Source organism: Miscanthus floridulus, chromosome 4 (genome assembly GCF_019320115.1).
Source record: "Miscanthus floridulus cultivar M001 chromosome 4, ASM1932011v1, whole genome shotgun sequence".
Classification (NCBI taxonomy): domain Eukaryota; kingdom Viridiplantae; phylum Streptophyta; class Magnoliopsida; order Poales; family Poaceae; genus Miscanthus; species Miscanthus floridulus.
In genome coordinates, this window is record NC_089583.1 from 63498049 (window position 1) to 63515486 (window position 17438).

At 42.3% G+C, this 17438-nt stretch overlaps 2 protein-coding genes and 1 pseudogene across 3 annotated transcripts; 2 read left to right on the forward strand and 1 right to left on the reverse strand.

The window, feature by feature from the left end:
• On the forward strand, window positions 1–3031 carry LOC136551574 (hsp70 nucleotide exchange factor FES1-like). Of its 2 annotated transcripts, none has more exons than XM_066543120.1 (8): window positions 1–437; window positions 575–666; window positions 872–1022; window positions 1480–1607; window positions 1736–1894; window positions 1968–2153; window positions 2262–2468; window positions 2546–3031. In XM_066543120.1, exons 1-8 carry the CDS (start codon window positions 98–100, stop codon window positions 2576–2578), a joined length of 1296 nt encoding a protein of 431 aa, XP_066399217.1. In that variant the 5' UTR covers window positions 1–97; the 3' UTR covers window positions 2579–3031. The 2 variants fall into 2 exon arrangements, with proteins under 2 accessions (XP_066399217.1, XP_066399218.1); XM_066543121.1 differs by having other exon boundaries at window positions 1–395.
• Window positions 3032–3747: 716 nt separating this feature from the next.
• Window positions 3748–4433, reverse strand: LOC136551575 (uncharacterized). The gene has a single exon (XM_066543122.1). The coding sequence runs from the start codon at window positions 4413–4415 to the stop codon at window positions 3873–3875; it is 543 nt and encodes a 180-aa protein (XP_066399219.1). The 5' UTR covers window positions 4416–4433; the 3' UTR covers window positions 3748–3872.
• A 2112-nt stretch (window positions 4434–6545) lies between these two features.
• Window positions 6546–7829, forward strand: LOC136548565 (protein FAR1-RELATED SEQUENCE 5-like; annotated as a pseudogene).
• The last annotated feature ends 9609 nt before the right edge of the window (window positions 7830–17438 follow it).

Sequence of the window (17438 nt, forward strand, 5' to 3'; positions counted from 1 at the left end):
CCCTTCCTGCAGTTCCTCTCAACTCTCAAGGCAAGGCGTGGCGTCGAGTTGCGTCGTTGCGTCCCCTCCACTTCACTCTGATCCCCCTCTCGCGGCCATGCCGGGAGCCAAGCAGCCTCGCCGCTGTCACTTCCCGACGCTTCTCGCCACCATCTCGGTCGCCGCTCTGCTTCTCTTCTTCCCACGATTCTCTCCGACGGAGGCAGCGGCGGTGGAGAAGGGGAGGAACCGATCGTCGTTGCTCGGGGAGCCGAGGCAGTGGGCCACGGGCAAGGACGAGGCGCAGATTCTCGCCGAGGCAGAAGCGCGCGCTGGCGGCGGTGGAGAGGGTTCACTGACCGGGGACGACGAGCGCGAGTTCGCCTCGCTTGACAGCATGCTGCAGTGGGCGATTGGTATGGGCCTGGGACTTTGCGGGTTCCTTCCTCATTTGTCGGGTGAATTGGCCGATCTGAACCCGAAATATTAACAATTTCGGTCATTTTTTATATCAAAAATTTTGCCAACAATGCTTATTAGCCTACATTGTCATTCAAGTAGGGGCAAATTGACTCCAAAACTGCTGCTGATGCAGGGAACTCTGATCCGGATAAGTTGAGAGAAAAGGCTGCGGAATTGGAGAGGCTATCGGCAGAGGAATTACTCAAGAAACAGATGGAGATTAAGGTGAAGAGATTGGTGCAGGGCTGATGGAAAATTTGTTCATCCAAGCTTAGAGTTTACTTTAAGTTTTAGTAGTTTACACTAAGTTACGAATTTCTTGAACAAGAACTCCTATTTCTGTTGCTCATAGAAGTTGATCTTCAGAGTTCAGGCCAACGTTTGGATGATGTAAAATGCAAATACCTTCATCCAAATAACTGCCCTGCAGGAGCTGATGGAGAAGTTAAAGGTGCCATCAGATGCTGAGTTGATGAAGGTTGCTATCGCTGACTTAAATAATTCCTCTGTTTTGCTGGAGGACCGCCACCGTGCACTACAAGAGCTTTTAGTTCTGGTTGAGCCCATCGACAATGCTAATGGTAAATTATGTACTTGTTTGTCAATATAAACATATGCTCGAAACCTCATCTTCAGCAAATCAATGCATGGATGCGCTTGTAGTTACAGAGAATAGATGCTCCCTTTTTGACTCTTGTCCACAAGAGAGAGTATGCCAGTTTAGTTATTCACCTGTAATTGATGCATGTTAAGATGCCCTGTTCGTTTGGGCTTGTTTGGCTGATAAGCCATGGCTAAAAGTACTGTTAGGTTGATTTGGTGTGAGAGAAAAATACTGTTCGTTGGCTGAAAAAGTACGACTTATAAGCCAAACAAGCCCAAGCGAACAGGACGACATGTGTTTTCAAGTCTCCACTCCCTGTTTCATAAAGATAAGTACTTCATTTCTATGCTTGTTTATCAGTTTGTGCAAACCAAGAATACTTTTTTTCTATACTAGATTCTTATGTTGACATGATTTTATCAATTTAATTTCAGATCTTGACAAACTTGGAGGCCTTCTTCCTTTGATTCGGGAACTTAGCAATGCAGATGAAGGAATAAGAACTACTTCAGCATGGGTGCTGGGCAAAGCTAGTCAGAACAATTTTCTTGTTCAAAACCAGGTACTATCAGCTTAACACGTCTCCAACTATTTTCTATGGTGATTCCTCTGTCTTTTACTTCTATCCTTACAGCTTACTGAAGAAACTATTTCCTATCAGTATTTACACAACTCTTTGTACTTGGCTAGATCCTTGGTTATGGAGCTTTGGAAAGATTAGTGAAGATGGGTTATTCCAGTTCTGCACCAGAAGCTGCAAAGGCACTGTATGCTATATCCTCTTTGATTAGGGACAATGAACATGGTCAGGAGCTGTTCCTTTCAGAAAATGGCTATGCAATGTTGCAGGTAGAAAAAGGAAATCATATATTGAACATCTAGGCAAAAGGTTGAAGTGTACCAATACGTTGTTTGTTTGCAGCATATACTGTCAACCACTAGAACTAATGTTCGGCTTCAGAAAAAGGTTGTGTCTTTACTGGCATATATAGCTGACTTTCAGCTAAATACAGGGAAGTCACAAGCTCCATCCTTAAGCAACCACCTTTTCATAAAATCAGTAGTTGAGATGATATCATCAGTGCCTGACCTTGACCTCCAGGAGAAGGTACACTCCAAAATATCATCTAAGTGAATACTATTTTCTTACGTTTGCCATGAAGGTATGAGATGCTAGTTTTCCTGATCAAACTTGTTTTGGTCATCATACATGCAGGCTTTGTTAGCTGTTAGGAGTCTGCTACAGCTTACGTCAGCTGATGCTACAGATCTTCAGAAGTTTTCAGGCCTGGATGATTCCCTGAATACATTGAGGGTGCAATTGGATGAGTTGACATCTCATGAGGAACAAAGGGAGTACGCTCTGGAAGTTGAAATTCTCCGGAGAGAAGTCCACATTGTCTTCCAGCAGAAAATCAATCAGGTATTGATTCATACCTTCAATGATGCTGGAGTAGCAAACTCTGTTCTTTAATGTGCATTTCTTGTCTATGAATACAGGCAAGCGTGGTTGCAGCATCACATGGAAATTGACAAAATGAAGGCAAATATAAGCCTGAGAATTCGAACAGATGTAATGGTTAGAAACCTTGGATGTCCATATGAAGGTGATCGGGTAACAATTTATTTGTTACTTTTAGCTGAATGACAAGTTGTCAACAGAATTAAGGCGGGTTGCATGGGATCATTGATAATTCACAGATAGAATGTCACAAAATGGTGACTGTCTATCGAGTTACAGAACAGAGAAGTGCAATGGAACAGAGTTCTGACTCATTTCTGCTTCGTGTTGAACCGTTTCATAATACACCTATAACCCATTAAATGTCGATGCTGTTCATACGCAAAGACTCAAAGTTGTTACTGAGCCTAGACTAAGGATGCAATTGCAATAGCCCTGATTCAGTTGCTTCCTGTTTAACCGAAATGTTGCTCAAGTTCTTTCATACATAAGCATTTTGCACAACTTTCACCGGAAGTAAACTTACCATGCTTTGGAAAACCATTGAGTTGTTCGGCTGATGGTTTCTATGGCTGATAAGCTGGCTGCAAGCTGATTTGTTGTGAGAGAAAAACACGGTACCATGGCTGAAAAGCCAGGCTGATAAGTTCTGAATGGTGTCATACTTATATATACAGAGGAAATAGCAAACCCAACGACTATGCACAGCAGCAGCAGCACCTTCCTTCCTGGATCATTTGATAGGCAGCAGGGATCCTTCTTCCGTGGCACTCTGGTTGACGATCTGCTACCTGCTTTTCCTTTACCTTTTTTCAGTTTAGTTAAAATAAAGCATTCAATTTCATGTTAAAGAAAAGAAGGTCTTGATCTCTTGGCTCAAGATGGTTCGATTTGAACAAAAAGCCCAGCCAGATTTAAGGTAATTAAGAGTTCTGGGAAGCTCTGAGCTTAGAGTTCACATATATAGATCACATATCTAAATTCCGGCTATAGTTGCCGCTATCTCCGATTATAGCTGTTTGATAGCTATTTTTTCTATGTATAATTTAGTTGTTAGCTGCCGCTAGCCAGTTATTTGCTGCCGGTGATTTAAAACACCAATATAGGCAGATCGTTAAATGCCTTAGCTGGTGATTTAAAACACTGATGTAGATTCAAGTTGAAGGCTGTTGATTTGGCGAGTGCGAAATTGAACCCAGTTTCATGCGCTCGAATTACGTCGCTCGTCTCTAATAATCTCTTGAGTCGTGAAGCATATATGTCTTTGTAATTTGTATTGTATTGGAAGCCCTTTGTAAAATCTACAAAATTTGACTTCCCAAATGGTTGGCACCCCTCATACATACAAGCGAGCACTGAATGAGATCAGACGGCGAAGTATTCGAAGGCGCTCCCGAGTCGCCGGCCGGCGTATGGGTAGCGGTGGTCGGGGTACGTGCACCCTGTGCTGAACAGCATCCAGTGCCGCCGGCAGCGCTTGACGGGGAGGTCCCCGATCACGCGCTCGCCGCGGTCGGGCGTCTTGAGGACCACGGCGTCGTTCTCGAAGACGACGCGGCACAGGCCTTGGCCGGCGGGGTCCTGGCACCGCCGTGCCTCGGGCCACCGCGAGTCCAGCACCGTGATCCCGGCGACGTAGTTGCCCGCGTACGCCCAGTTGCAGCGCACCCACCCGTGCTGCCCGCGCTCCACCAGCATCTCGGCGACGCGGCGCCCGGCCCTGCCGTGGGGCACGCGGCCGCGCGGCACCACGCTGAGCTCCGTCAGGAACCCGCCCATCGCATGGCACGCCAGCTTCATGCCCAGCGCCGGAAGGTGGTTCTCCACGGACGCGTAGTACGTCTCGTGGGCACCGGCCACCGCGGCGATGGATGCGAGGGCCACGGCCACGGCGGCGAGGCGTGCCATTCTTGGCGGGGGTGCCTGCTAAGATTGTAGGGGTGCCTGCCTTCGCTCGGCGCCGCGCCAAACCATTTTATATTATCTGAACTTGCTATTTGTGGTGACCCGTGAGCAAGGATGGCAACAGGGTGGTTTCGGGTCGGATATCCACAGGGTTTTGGGTCTTACGGGTTCGGGTTCGGATTTGGGATGATTTCTCACCCACGATTTTCGGGTTCGATTTCGGGTTTGGTTTTACGCCCGTGGATATCCAATGGATATCCGAAATAAATCATTTGGAATTAAAACTCATGTTTTATAATATGTTAATAATAACTTATTTACTTATATTATTAAATTTATTCTAAGTTGACTCATAAAATATTTATTATTTGTTGCCTCTTATTTATACATGTGAATATGTGTATATATATCATGCATATGTTTATAGAAAGTCCTTATTTCTCTTACTATGTTGCTATACAAAGCGGGTTTCGGGTATCTATTCGGGTTTCGGGTATCCGCGGGTTCGGTTTTGGGGACGGATTATCACCCGAATTGGTGTTCGGTGCGGTTTTGGGTTTTAATTTCGGGTTTCGGGTTCGGGTGCACAGAGACTCCACCCGATCCGAATCCGTCCCATTGCCATCCCTACCGGTGAGACGACCATGTCAATCCATCTATCGAAAAAAATGAGGAAGTTCTGAAAACTCTAAAAAAAACTCCCTAATTCTACTTTTTAAGAAAAAAATAATTCTTAAAAAATTATACATCTGAACTCCCTAAAAATAAGCATTTGATAATTTTCTCCTCTCTCCCACCTAGTTCTTTCTCCTCCCACCCAATTTTTGAGTTTTAGAAATGATGCACCTGGCGCCCGAACGCCCGGCTTCAAGGGCGCGTCTGGACGTACCTAGGTCCACATAATGTTTCGATCCCGACCAATCCGTTCAATTTAGATACAATACAGACAGATAGCGGCCCGTCCTCCCGCCGTGCCGCCCGTCCCCCCGCCATCCCGCCGTGTTGCCCATCCCTCGCCACGCCCCGCTAGGTGCGTCGCATCCTCACCGCGCTCCCATCCACGCCACCATCCTCACCGCCCTGTTCCCCCGATGTCCCATCTCCTCTCCAACGTGGAGTTCCCCGTGGGGCGTTGCCCCCCGCTAATTGTTGAGGACCGTGAGGTAGATCTATGGTTAGAGGGACGCAAGGAGGGCTCAAGCGGCGTCTACGGCCGGATTGGAGTCTTGTGTTGCAATTGCCAGGGGCAAGGAGGTGGTGGAGACGAACCCTTCTTCTTCAAAACAGCATGTAAGATGTACATCTATGACCCCATGTCACAATTTGCTTGAGTTGTGTTGTTTCAGACTACAAATCTCTAAACATCGACGATTTGGAAGCATACTTTTTGCAGTAGATGCTCTGTTTTACTACTAAAATGTGTGTTACAATACTACTAAAACACTTACTAGAGTCCACTGCAACAAGAATTCTAGGTGCCTGTGTATACCATGACTAGATGCTCTGTTTTACTACTAAAACATGTGTTACGATACTACTAAAACACTTACCAGAGTCCACTACAACAAGAATTCTAGGTGCCTGTATACACCATGACTAGATGCTCTGTTTTACCACTACTAAAACATATGTTACATTACTACTGAAACACTAAACCAGGTTGAACTGCAACAAGAATTCTAGGTGCCTGTGCGTTCTATGATACCCCTATTTTGTGGTTTCACATCTGTAACAAAATGTGAACTAAACCAAATTTGCACCACTCTGAAACGTGCAGGATGGCATGATTGATGGGAGGAATACCGTCACTGGACATCATCAGATTGCTACAACTTCAAGCGCTAACATGGCTGCCTATGTTTCAGAAGTATGTTTCTGGGCACACTCTAACTGAATTTGTTTGTTTCCTTCAAAATAATTATTTGCTGTTGACTGCATGTGTAATCTGACAACACATTTGCAACGTAGGGTTCCATTGGCCCTAATCTTGATTAGAGTCTTTCTCATGGGGCAGAAGGTCAGCCATTTGAGGTTATTGAGGTGGATATAACTGATGACAAGGTGGTGTACGAAGAAGAAGAAGAAGAAGAAGAAGACGTTGTAAACTCCCAGTAGGTGGTTCCATTTGAAGGAATGGAGTTTGATACACTAGATAAAGCAAGGAGGGTGTACAATGCTTATGCATTCAAGATGGGATCAGTATCAGGGTAGCCTCATCGAGAAACAGCCATATGAGTAAGCAGTTGATAAGGAAGGAGTTTGAGTGTTCGCATGCAAGGATTACACCTAGTGAATAGGAAGACAGTGCATCAAGTAATGCATCATCATCAGCAACGACCGCATCCATGTAGAAAAGCGCAACAGCCGTGATGACTACTGCAACAAGGAAGCGGAGCACACTAAAGAAGGTAGATTGTAAGGCACACATGGTTGTGGGTCTGCTTGAGGGAAGGTGGAGGGTCGTGGTGTTTCTAGTAGAGCACAATCACCCTATTGTGAAGATAAAGGGTAGGGTAAAGCAGCTACGATCCCACAAACGGATATCATGGGTAGATTATGAGCTGTGGAAGACATTGCACCATTGAAACATATCCACCATGCAGGTCATGTTGGTGCTAGGATACTTTCATGGAGGGGTGGGAAACCTAACATTCAACAGTAAGGATGTCTCCACCATGAGGACACACTTGAGGGCAGGACTACGGTACAGAGACATGGATGTTGTCCTAGAGTACTTCTAGAAGTTGCAAGTCATGAGCCCTAGCTTCTTCTATGCTATCAAGCTAGATGCTGAGAATGTAGTGAGGGGGTTGTTTTGGGTTGATGGCAGATCAAGGGAGTTGTACAAGTGCTTCAGGGATTGCATATTCTTTGACACAACATTTTGCACTAACCGGTACAACATGCCATTTACGCCGATTGTTGGGATCAACAATCACACCCAAAGCATCCTACTGGGTTGTGCTTTGCTTCCGGATGAGACTACTGAAACCTTTTGTGTGGGTGCTGCAAACACTCAAGGCTACAATGGGAGGGATGGCACCAACCATCATCATGACTATGACCAGGACTAGGGCCATGAAAGCTACAATAGCACAGGTATTCCCTTATGCTACACACATGTGCTACAAGTTTTATGTGGTCAGCAAAACTTGTGAGAAGTTTGGTTGGTTAATTAGGAACAACCTAGATTTTGCAGACAAGTTTGACTATTGCATCAACTTCACCGAGTCACTGGAAGAGTTTGAAACATTGTGGCATAACATAGAGGTGAAGTATGATATGCATGCCAATGAACACTTCTAGAACATATTTTTTTATTGTTCCTTTTTTCTTAAAAGGTTTGACTGTGGGCTGTACACAATGGGTTATATGGACGCATGGGATGGCATGGAGATGGTGGCTTCAGTCACTTGAGCAAGTATGTGTTGCCATTCTAAAATTTTCTTATTGCAACTCCTATTTTGTCTCTAAATATGCTTGCTCTATTTTGCTCTCCTTTCTTTTTTTCATTATCTCTCTGCCCAGGGGATGGTGCTAGAGTACAGGAAGCATGCTGCTGCACTACTCCTTCTATCAGCACACAATATGGTTAAGCTAGATGACTTTATGAAGAAGTATGATGCTAAGGAGACCTGATCAAGTTGATGCTATGTACCTTAGGAGGTGTCAGAAGAACGATGTGAATTAAAACACTAGAATTCTTGTAAATATGGAGTGGAGTCCTATTATGCATGCTATGTGGCAATATGTGAATGCTTGTGATCTTAGGTCATCATCCCATGGAAACATCCTGGCATGATGTTGATCTACTTTTGGTAGCAACTAAGTCTACTAGTCTTGCAATGTTATGTACTGTGAACATCTATCTTTCTAAAAATGTTAGTTAGTTCTTTAGCTTGTGTTGTAACGTTCTTTTCTATCGGTCCATGCTTGTCAATGTTTGTCCACTTTCGCAACAATGTTGACCATATGCACGATCCGGTAGTCAACCTTTGCTTTCAGATGTAACAGTAGTGAAATTGTACTGTTTCTTTAGAGCATTTTAGATGTAACAGTAGTCAACCTTTGTTGTTGCATAACCACAATTTTTAGATGTAACAGTAGTGAGACTCAGCTGTTTCATTAGAGCATTTCAGATGTAACAATAGTGAACCTTTGTTGTTGCATGACCACAATTTTTAGATATAACACTAGTGAGACTCAGCTATTTCATTAGAGCATTTCAGATGTAATAGTAGTCAACCTTTATTGTTGCATAACCATAATTTTTAGATGTAACACTAGTGAGACTCGGCTGTTTCATTAGAGCATTTCAGATGTAACAGTAGTAAACCTTTGTTGTTGCATAACCACAATTTTCAGATGTAACACTAGTGAGACTTGGCTGTTTCATTAGAGCATTTTAGATGTAACAGTAGTCAACCTTTGTTGTTGCATAACCATAATTTTTAGATGTAACACTAGTGAGACTCGGTTGTTTCATTAGAGCATTTCAGATGTAATAGTAATGAAATTAGGCTATTTTATTGGAGGATTTTAGATGTAACAGTAGTTCTGCCCATTACAAACGAGTGTTTTTGCTTCATTAATCATATTTCATTGAAACCAAAGAATGTATATACATCTCATGTACCAGATCCATCTTGGTGAGTTTAAATGTTTCATTTATCTTAGTGTATATTTTCTTGCAAGTCTCATCATGATTGAAAGAGGATGGATCCACACTCAGGTAGTCCTGTCCAGCACACATAAAAAAAGTGGAAAAAGGAAAAGGAGAAGAGCTAAATAAAAGATGAGTTCCAGGAATTTAGTTTTTAAATGGAAAGTCACAGGTATTGTATTATTACCATGGCCAACTAGGGGAAAGCAAATTTTCTATCTCTTATTTCTTCCTCTTCAAACAATTCAAGCTGGTCAAGATTGAACTAGTAACTCCATAAGGCCATTACATTGTTACCATCAACCCCCTTGCCTTGAAGGAGTCATAGAACTCATCGTACATAACGTGGAAGCCAGACATCTCAATAAAAGGTGGCCTTGTAGAAAAGAAAAGGTGATATAATTACCATAACCAATGTAAAATAAATAATAAACCTATAAGCAAAACCTACTAGAACAAAGATGAACGAAGTGTTAAACCAAAAGAAGCTTATTTCAATAGTTGAAACAAGTAGTTGCAACAAATAAATAAAGCTATGGCAACACCTACTTGAACACATATGAATGAAGTAGATCTACTTTTTATTTATTTTTTAAAAAATAAAGACTATAGAGGTGGCAAACAAGCAAATCTAATTGATCACTAATGCAACATGTATGAATGAAGTATGGAAACAGGAAAATAGCTAGTTTCAATAGATGAATAATACATTAGCAACAACTAAGCAAGCCTAATGCAACAGATATCGACACCACCTAAAATAGGGCATAAGTGTAGGACAAGTTAACGTGAAAAGGTAGGGGGCAGTGGGGGGGGGGGGTAAAATCACGGTTGGCTTTGAGCCTCTATCTTGAATCCCTTATCAAAAGCTCTTTAGCCAAAAACTTGTTCCAAATTTCTTTGGAATCATCATCAGCCTTGAATTTTTTTGATTCAACTCAAGGCCAACGTGAATTGTTTTCCTCTTCTTTCTATTTCTTTTTTAGATTTAGCTTGAGCCTGTTTCTCTATCCTTGGAAGCCTCAATGGTGGTGTCCCCTAGACAAAAAATGGGGAAAATGGATGTGTCAAACGAAGAAGCCACATTTCAAACACATAGATGAGAAGGATGAAAAAATCAAAGTGTTTACCAGTAGGTGTAGAGCTCCAGGATCTGTCTTCACACATATATTCGAACTCTGGTTCATCAGGTTGGAATAAGTTAAATGAAGGGACATCATCTACATATAAAGGGCTTGATGGTTTGAGAGGAATTGGACCTTTTGTACTCTCCTTTGGTGAGATTGGTGGAGACGAAGGGGTTGGATCTTTTGTACTATCCTCTGGTGGGATAGGTGTTATGGGAGGAGTTGGTTCATGTGTTCTGTCCTCTGGTGGGATTGGTGGACTAGAAGTACTTGCATGTCCTGTACTCTCTAGTGGTCTAGATGTTTTTTTGGGTGACTCAGCTGGTGGAGCTATTGGATCTGGTGGAGGATGCACGTTGGCATTGTCACTGGAAGGTTTCTTTAGCTGGCTCATCTTAGTTGACAAATCAGCAACATCATTCAGATATTTGTTCAAATGGATTATCTTACAAGCCAATCAGCACCATGCTTTGCCATGATCACCTTTCCTTGCTCTTTCATTGCCCACGCAAGCTCATCAAAATCTTTCTCCACCAAAGAATTATGCTGAGCCAATAGAACTTAGTATTCTTCAGGAAGGGACCGCAATAAAAAATATATGCAATGTCAAACATAGGAAATCGCAACATATATATATATGAATATATAATAATTGCACAATATAAAATAGGGTCATTGACACATGTAGGAAATGACATTGCAATAAATGAAGTGGGGTAAATGAAACATGGGGAAAATTACACTGCAACATATGAATGCACATTATGCAACATGTATGGAAATTATGAGAAGGTTTTGACAAAATCATCTCAATGGCAACTACAGGAGTATCAACTGGGGGGTGGCTGGAAGTGCCTAGGCAATCTAGCCAATCCTTAAGACTTGGTAGCACGAGCTCTTCTTCTTCTTCAGGCATTGGCGACAGGGGTGGCCCCATGGCCTCTTCTTCATGCATGGAATGTAACCAGTCATGGGCACCGAGGTAGGATAGGGCTGGTCTTTCAGAACTAACAATGAATGAAGATATATTATGTCAAGAAATAATGTAATGACTAAAAGAAATGACTAAAGATGAATGAAGATGAAAAAGCATCAAACTCACAGGTTGCCCCTATTCCTGTCAACCTTTTCAATGGATTTAAAGTCTTTGTCGGTGACATAGCAAATGCGTGGTACAGAATAATTGATCTTGTGAGTGCCCGGTCAGCAGGTATGTCAAGGTGGTGCATGTAGGCAATCTACATACAACCAAAGAAAATGAAGGCCCAATATTAGGAAATCGAGGCTGCAGTATATGAAAGCACATGTAATGAAACATGTATAGATAGCTACTGCAAAACATGAGGTAGTACCAATGAAATAGTAGAAAATCAGGGCTAAAGTATATGGAAACATATGTACTAAAACATATATAGATAGCTACTACAACACATGAGGTAGTACCGATGAAACAGGTTAGCAAAGTTATTGCAATGGGACTATAAAAGAATTGAAGACGGAAGGGAAAATGAATATACCGCCAAAACAACAAGGCAGGAGCCAAGGTAGGGGCTTGTGGCAGCACCTTCAGCTTGAAGATTACGGGTCTAGTACCTTCGGACTTGATTCATCAACTCATCAAGGATGTGCCTAGCCCAGTCAAATGATTTGATTTTAGAGACGTCCTGTAAGTTATACAAGTACCGTGGGGTGGTTGCATTATCTATTCCATGGCAGAGTACAGACCCCAAGGCAAGCAACATGAATTCCTCATAAAAGTATCTTTGTCCTTAGGTTTAGTCAACACCTCCATGCACTTGGGCCACCTCTCTCAGAATCCATCCATAACGAATCTTTTGGAATGCTTCATATTGATCGACGGTGGAAGTAAGCTTAATAGGCTCTTCTCCGCTAGGCACACCAATAATGTTGCAAACAAGCTGCTTGTCAAATACAATAACTTCATCTTTGAGCCTAAACTCTCACAAATCAACGTTAATGTGCTTCATTATCCATGGAACAAGCTTCATAGGGATGGAAAACTCAGACATGGCAAGTAAAGCACCTAAACCAGCCTCTTCAATCCACCTTATCTGATCTTGACTAAACTCGTGGCCACGGATCCTGTGGACTAAAAATCTTGTTGTGAAGGGATCACCATTGCCTTTGCCTTTGATTTTGGGAGCATTAATTTCTGCGTAAAAAAGACAAAGAAACAACATATTAAAATCAAATCTAAAAATTGGGGTACATAGTTCATAATAATGCATAAAAAAGTCGACACAAGTTGCTACATGTTCCAACATGCAGGTGGACAGCATAGATGCGCCGATAACACATCACATTTAAAAAAATGAAGCATGCCAATATATAGACGCCCTATAGCTGATTGTTACAAAAAAAATGAAGAAGGCATGAAACACTGGACATATCATGGTGAAACAATGCAGTACAACATAATGAAACATGTTCAAAGTTGTTATCCAACACTAACCCAGCAGGAATCAGCATACATGTTCAAAGTTGTTATCCAACACTAGCCCCAACAGGAATCAACATACATTTGATCATATATGATAAACAGAAAATCTATTGGAGATGCAATAAAGAGTAATGGCATGTCAGATCTCAAGATTTCAATTAAATTCCTTCAATTTCTACTAGTCACTTGACATCTGCATCTACTACCTAGCAAGCACCATCAACATACATTGAACACATTATCATCTTGTGTATTGCATTTATGAATTCTGAAAATGTGCATATGAGATGCTTCATGTACCCAAGTTTTGGAGCTACGCATTCGATGTCATACCTTGCTGCTTAGGGACCTTCTTTATAGGAGATTTCTTCATAGGGACGTTGGTTCACCCCCGCGTGCTTTGCTGTTGGGGACCTTCCTCACCGCGAGACGCCCGCAAGCACGGACCCGCCCAACATCTGCCTCCTCGTCACTACTGCTAGGCAAGTCGCCCCTAACGGGTGACACATCCCTGCCTAAACTATTATGCATCACTCGAATCCGGCTCTAGGTCTAGGTGTAGAAGGAGGAGCGGGCGCGAGGCAGGCAACTGGCATGGTACCTGCACTACTAGGGTTGGGGTGATAGGCAACCGTCGCGATCCTTGTGAAGGCGGCCGGCGTGATGGAGGTCATCACGATGGGAGGATGGCAGGGTGGAGGCGGTCAGCGACGGTCGGGGCAGAGTGGAGCGGACACGGTGGACCGGGCGCTGCAGGCGGATGCTGTAGTGCGGGCCTACGGCGAGCGGGAAAAGTGAGCGGCGCGGTGGAGGCGGGCGGCGCGATGGAAGCTGGCGGCGTGGTGGAGGCGCTGCGTGGCGCGGTGGAGGAGTCCACGGCGGCCGTACGACGAGCTGGAAGCGGCCGCAACATCGGTCGGGTGAAGGAGAAATGCCGATTCAAAAACTCGCAAGTGGGGAAAAACTACTACCGTTGCCTGGGGATTCCTGGGCCGCCCGTCCGCAAGCGCAACAAGGCGGCCGCAGGCCCAGCAAGGAGGCGTCCGGACGGCTGTGCTTCGACTGGACGTCCTCACCCGAGCAATATCGTTTTAGAAACCTAATTGTTGATAACCGTTGGAGAAACCCAATTTTGTTCACTTGGTGTTAATATTGGTTTACCAAGTAAGTTTTTAGAGATGCTCTCGATAACCTATATTTTCTCGTTTTGTGTTTCCTTAATAATTCACAAAAAGTTCGTTTCAATTTTTTTGTTTCAAAAATAAATCACAGAAAATTAGAGGTAATCAAACTTGTCTTCCACTTCTACAAAGATATCATTATTCTTTGAAACTTTTCGCCATATGCTATGTACTCTTTTCGTTCCAAATTATAAAATGTTTTGACTTTTCTAGATACATAGTTTTACTATACAAATATACACAATGTCTAATACATAGTAAAAACAACAAAGTTAGTCTTCATGCACCCGGTGATGTTGATTATTGTGTGGTCACCTAGTAAACTTGTAGTCGAGCCCCATGCAAAACACTTCTCTCATTGTAAGTTGTGCCACTAACCTCTTCGCGTGTGTCAGTGTGTGTGTTTGATATTGCCTTGTGAATGCACTATGCATCACTATAGTGAGTGGAAAAATGGTTCGAACTCTTGCACAAGACAACCGGAAAAGAGGAGGAGCTTGTTCACAAAAAAAAAAGGAAAAGAGGAGGAGCTGACAAATCCCCGATTTTAGAGCTCCACTAGCTCTACTAGGTGGAGCTAATGAAACCACGATTTTAGAGCTCCACTAACTCCGCTACGGTGCCAAAACCGAAGCCTGTGGGAGCCTCTCCAAACGGGCACTTAGGCTTGTGCATAGAATCACTGTCAGCTCCCGTGTTACTGCCACCGCAGCCATGCGCCGATCGTTGCTGCTGTTGCCTAGCACATAGGATGGATTTAGATCAGATTGGAATGGAATTGAATTTGAATAGTACTACTTACAAAATTTTTTAATTCAAAATCAAATATGGATACGGATATTATCGAATGCGAATACAAAATGGATATTTCGAATTTAGATTCTCATTTGAAAATCTACTAGATTTTAAAGACAACAAGTATCAATTTGCTTACCAATACTCCAGCTTAGTAGAACAAAATCATTCTGCGGGTCCTTTGTAACAAGTATCAATTTGCTTATCAATAGTTTAGTAGAACAAAATTATTATGCATGTAGGAATTTAAAATATGACTATATATATAACACACGTAGTTAAAAGACAACTCACAGAAAATACATATATATTTATAAATATTTCAAAAACTAAATATGTGAAAAATCAATAAAAGCTTTAGATAAATATATGAGTATATAAAAATTTATCAACAAATAACTTTAAATATAATAATAATTTTATGAATGTGTAAACAAACAAATCACTCAAAATTAATATGATTCGCCATATTAAAACTAATTATAGCTAACCTTTACATATATTTAATAATATTAAATCAATTAATGTCATTATCTTTTAAATAATTTAAATGATGCATTATCTGTTCTATTAAAATTATTATCGTTTAGATTGTTAGTTAGTTATAGATATATAAAGTTCTATTAGAATGTTTCACCCGGTACTTTGTTTTCAATGGTACTGATAAGGTTGAATATTTCATTTTTTTTCCTAAAAATATATAAATATATGGATCCAAATTGACACAGAGAGACATACATATATCGCATAATTTGAATGTGGAGACATCCAACCAAATCCATCCCTATCAGCGCCGTTGCACTGCCAGAGATCGAGAGAGACGGCGTGTTTACGTGTTTCGTCGTGCCGTCCTGTACACGTCTTACACGCCGCCGACTACAGAAGGTCAGCAGCCACATGGTTATTGCTTGATTCGGCCCTCTGCCTAGTTGCTTCGAATCTTTAATTATCTGTCCTATAAGTTTTTTTTGTTTGCTTAGGATTCTTTCTTTCTTTTTTCTCCTGTTGCGACTATGGCCCCAGTTCACTCGGAGGAATTTTAGAGGAATATGGATAAATTTGGAGGAATTTGTGAGAGAAAAATACTGTTCCGACGAAAAAAAAGCGGATCCAGCCGGGTTTAAAGGACACGTGAACGAGATCTATGCTTGGGAAATTGCTGACGTCATCTCCCAACACCAACATGTATCGTGGTCCTCGTTTGTACGCGCGCCTTTTAAAAACCACGGACCATTTGTTCAACCGTACCGGGAGTCCATGTGTCTTGTAAAGGGCAGGGCAGGGCAGCAGCCTTCGATCGGTTGGTATGTCGACGGCTGCTAGCACGTGCATGTCAGTACAAAACAGGCGACAAGGAAATGCATCCAGCAATAATCGAAGAACAATCATCGTCATGACAAGAACGACCAATGCAAGACACCCAGAACAAAGATAATTTGTCGTCGCTGCAGCGAACAACTCTTCTGATAAATTTGGTCGTAATTCAATTCCTTGTAAAGTTACTCTCGTCTTGGAAACTAGATTAGGCATGCCTTATTTCGTTTGGAAAACTCTGAATATGTGTCCTCTGTACATGTACATATGTCGTCCTCGCTATACTAGGTCAATCATTTTTTTGGGGGGTATGAAACTCATGTTAATGTAAGATCTATACAACATAAAGAAAGAGTCCAAGTTCAACACTATTTTTTTTGAAAGTAAGTTCAACACTATTATAATTAGTACCTTATACGGACTTTCCTGTTTCAAATTAGGGTCGCTCTAATTTTGTCGTAGGTCAATTAATTTTATAGAAAAATTACACGACCATCAATCATTAAGTTTTTCGTGAAATATAACTTGATAGAACCACTACCCAAAAAATGTTTGGAGGCATCTTTTTTAACACACGGTTTAGAAAGTTAACAGTCTCTATAGAAATAAAGATTACATGCTCGACATACAAATTGCCTCTAGAATCGATTTATTGGGTCGGTTCGTAGGGTGACCTACTCTTAAAATATTTGATAACTTTTTCAGATGAAGTTAAAAGAAGATAAACTTTGTATCAGAATTGTAGAGCTTGATGAGATCTACATTTTGTAGTTGGCAACTTTTTTTCATTTGAGATTCTTTATGTTCTAGATATTCGTTATAAGCTCTCTGATCTATCAAAAAAAATGTTTGATTTATTTTCATAAATAGGCTCACCTATAGAAACCGTTGCCATCGAAACTACTACAAAGATGGTTCTTCTATTGCAATTAGCAATGGGCATGTGGTGCGATCATAAGGAAGGCTGGCAAGAGGTTTGAGGTCACAAGTTTCAATCCTCGAGAACGCACACGCGTGTGTCGACGAAATATGGTCGGCAGTTTACCTAGGGGTATGCCCAAGGTAGTAGATTGTCGGCAGACAGATGCGCAAGCCACAAACAAGACGGTGACGCAAGACAGACACGAGGTTTTATCTAGGTTCGGCCGCCAAGAAGGCGTAATACCTACGTCCTGCGTCTGATTTGTATTGCTGTATGTCAATGACAGGTGTTTTTTAGAGGGGTCCCCTGCCCGCCTTATATAATCCGGGGGGGGGCAGGGTTACAGATCTGGAAACTAATCCTAGCCAGTTACAATTGCCATATGTGGCCGGATAAGGATTCCTATTCTAACCGACCAGGATCTTGCTTGATCGCCAAATCTGCCTTGACTCCATGCGCGGGACTCCAATCAGGTTGGCCGGGCCGCACGTCGTCTTTTGGTGGACCGGACCCACTGATCCGGGCCGGCCCAAGCCTAGCCGTAAGGGTATAGGGGTTAATAC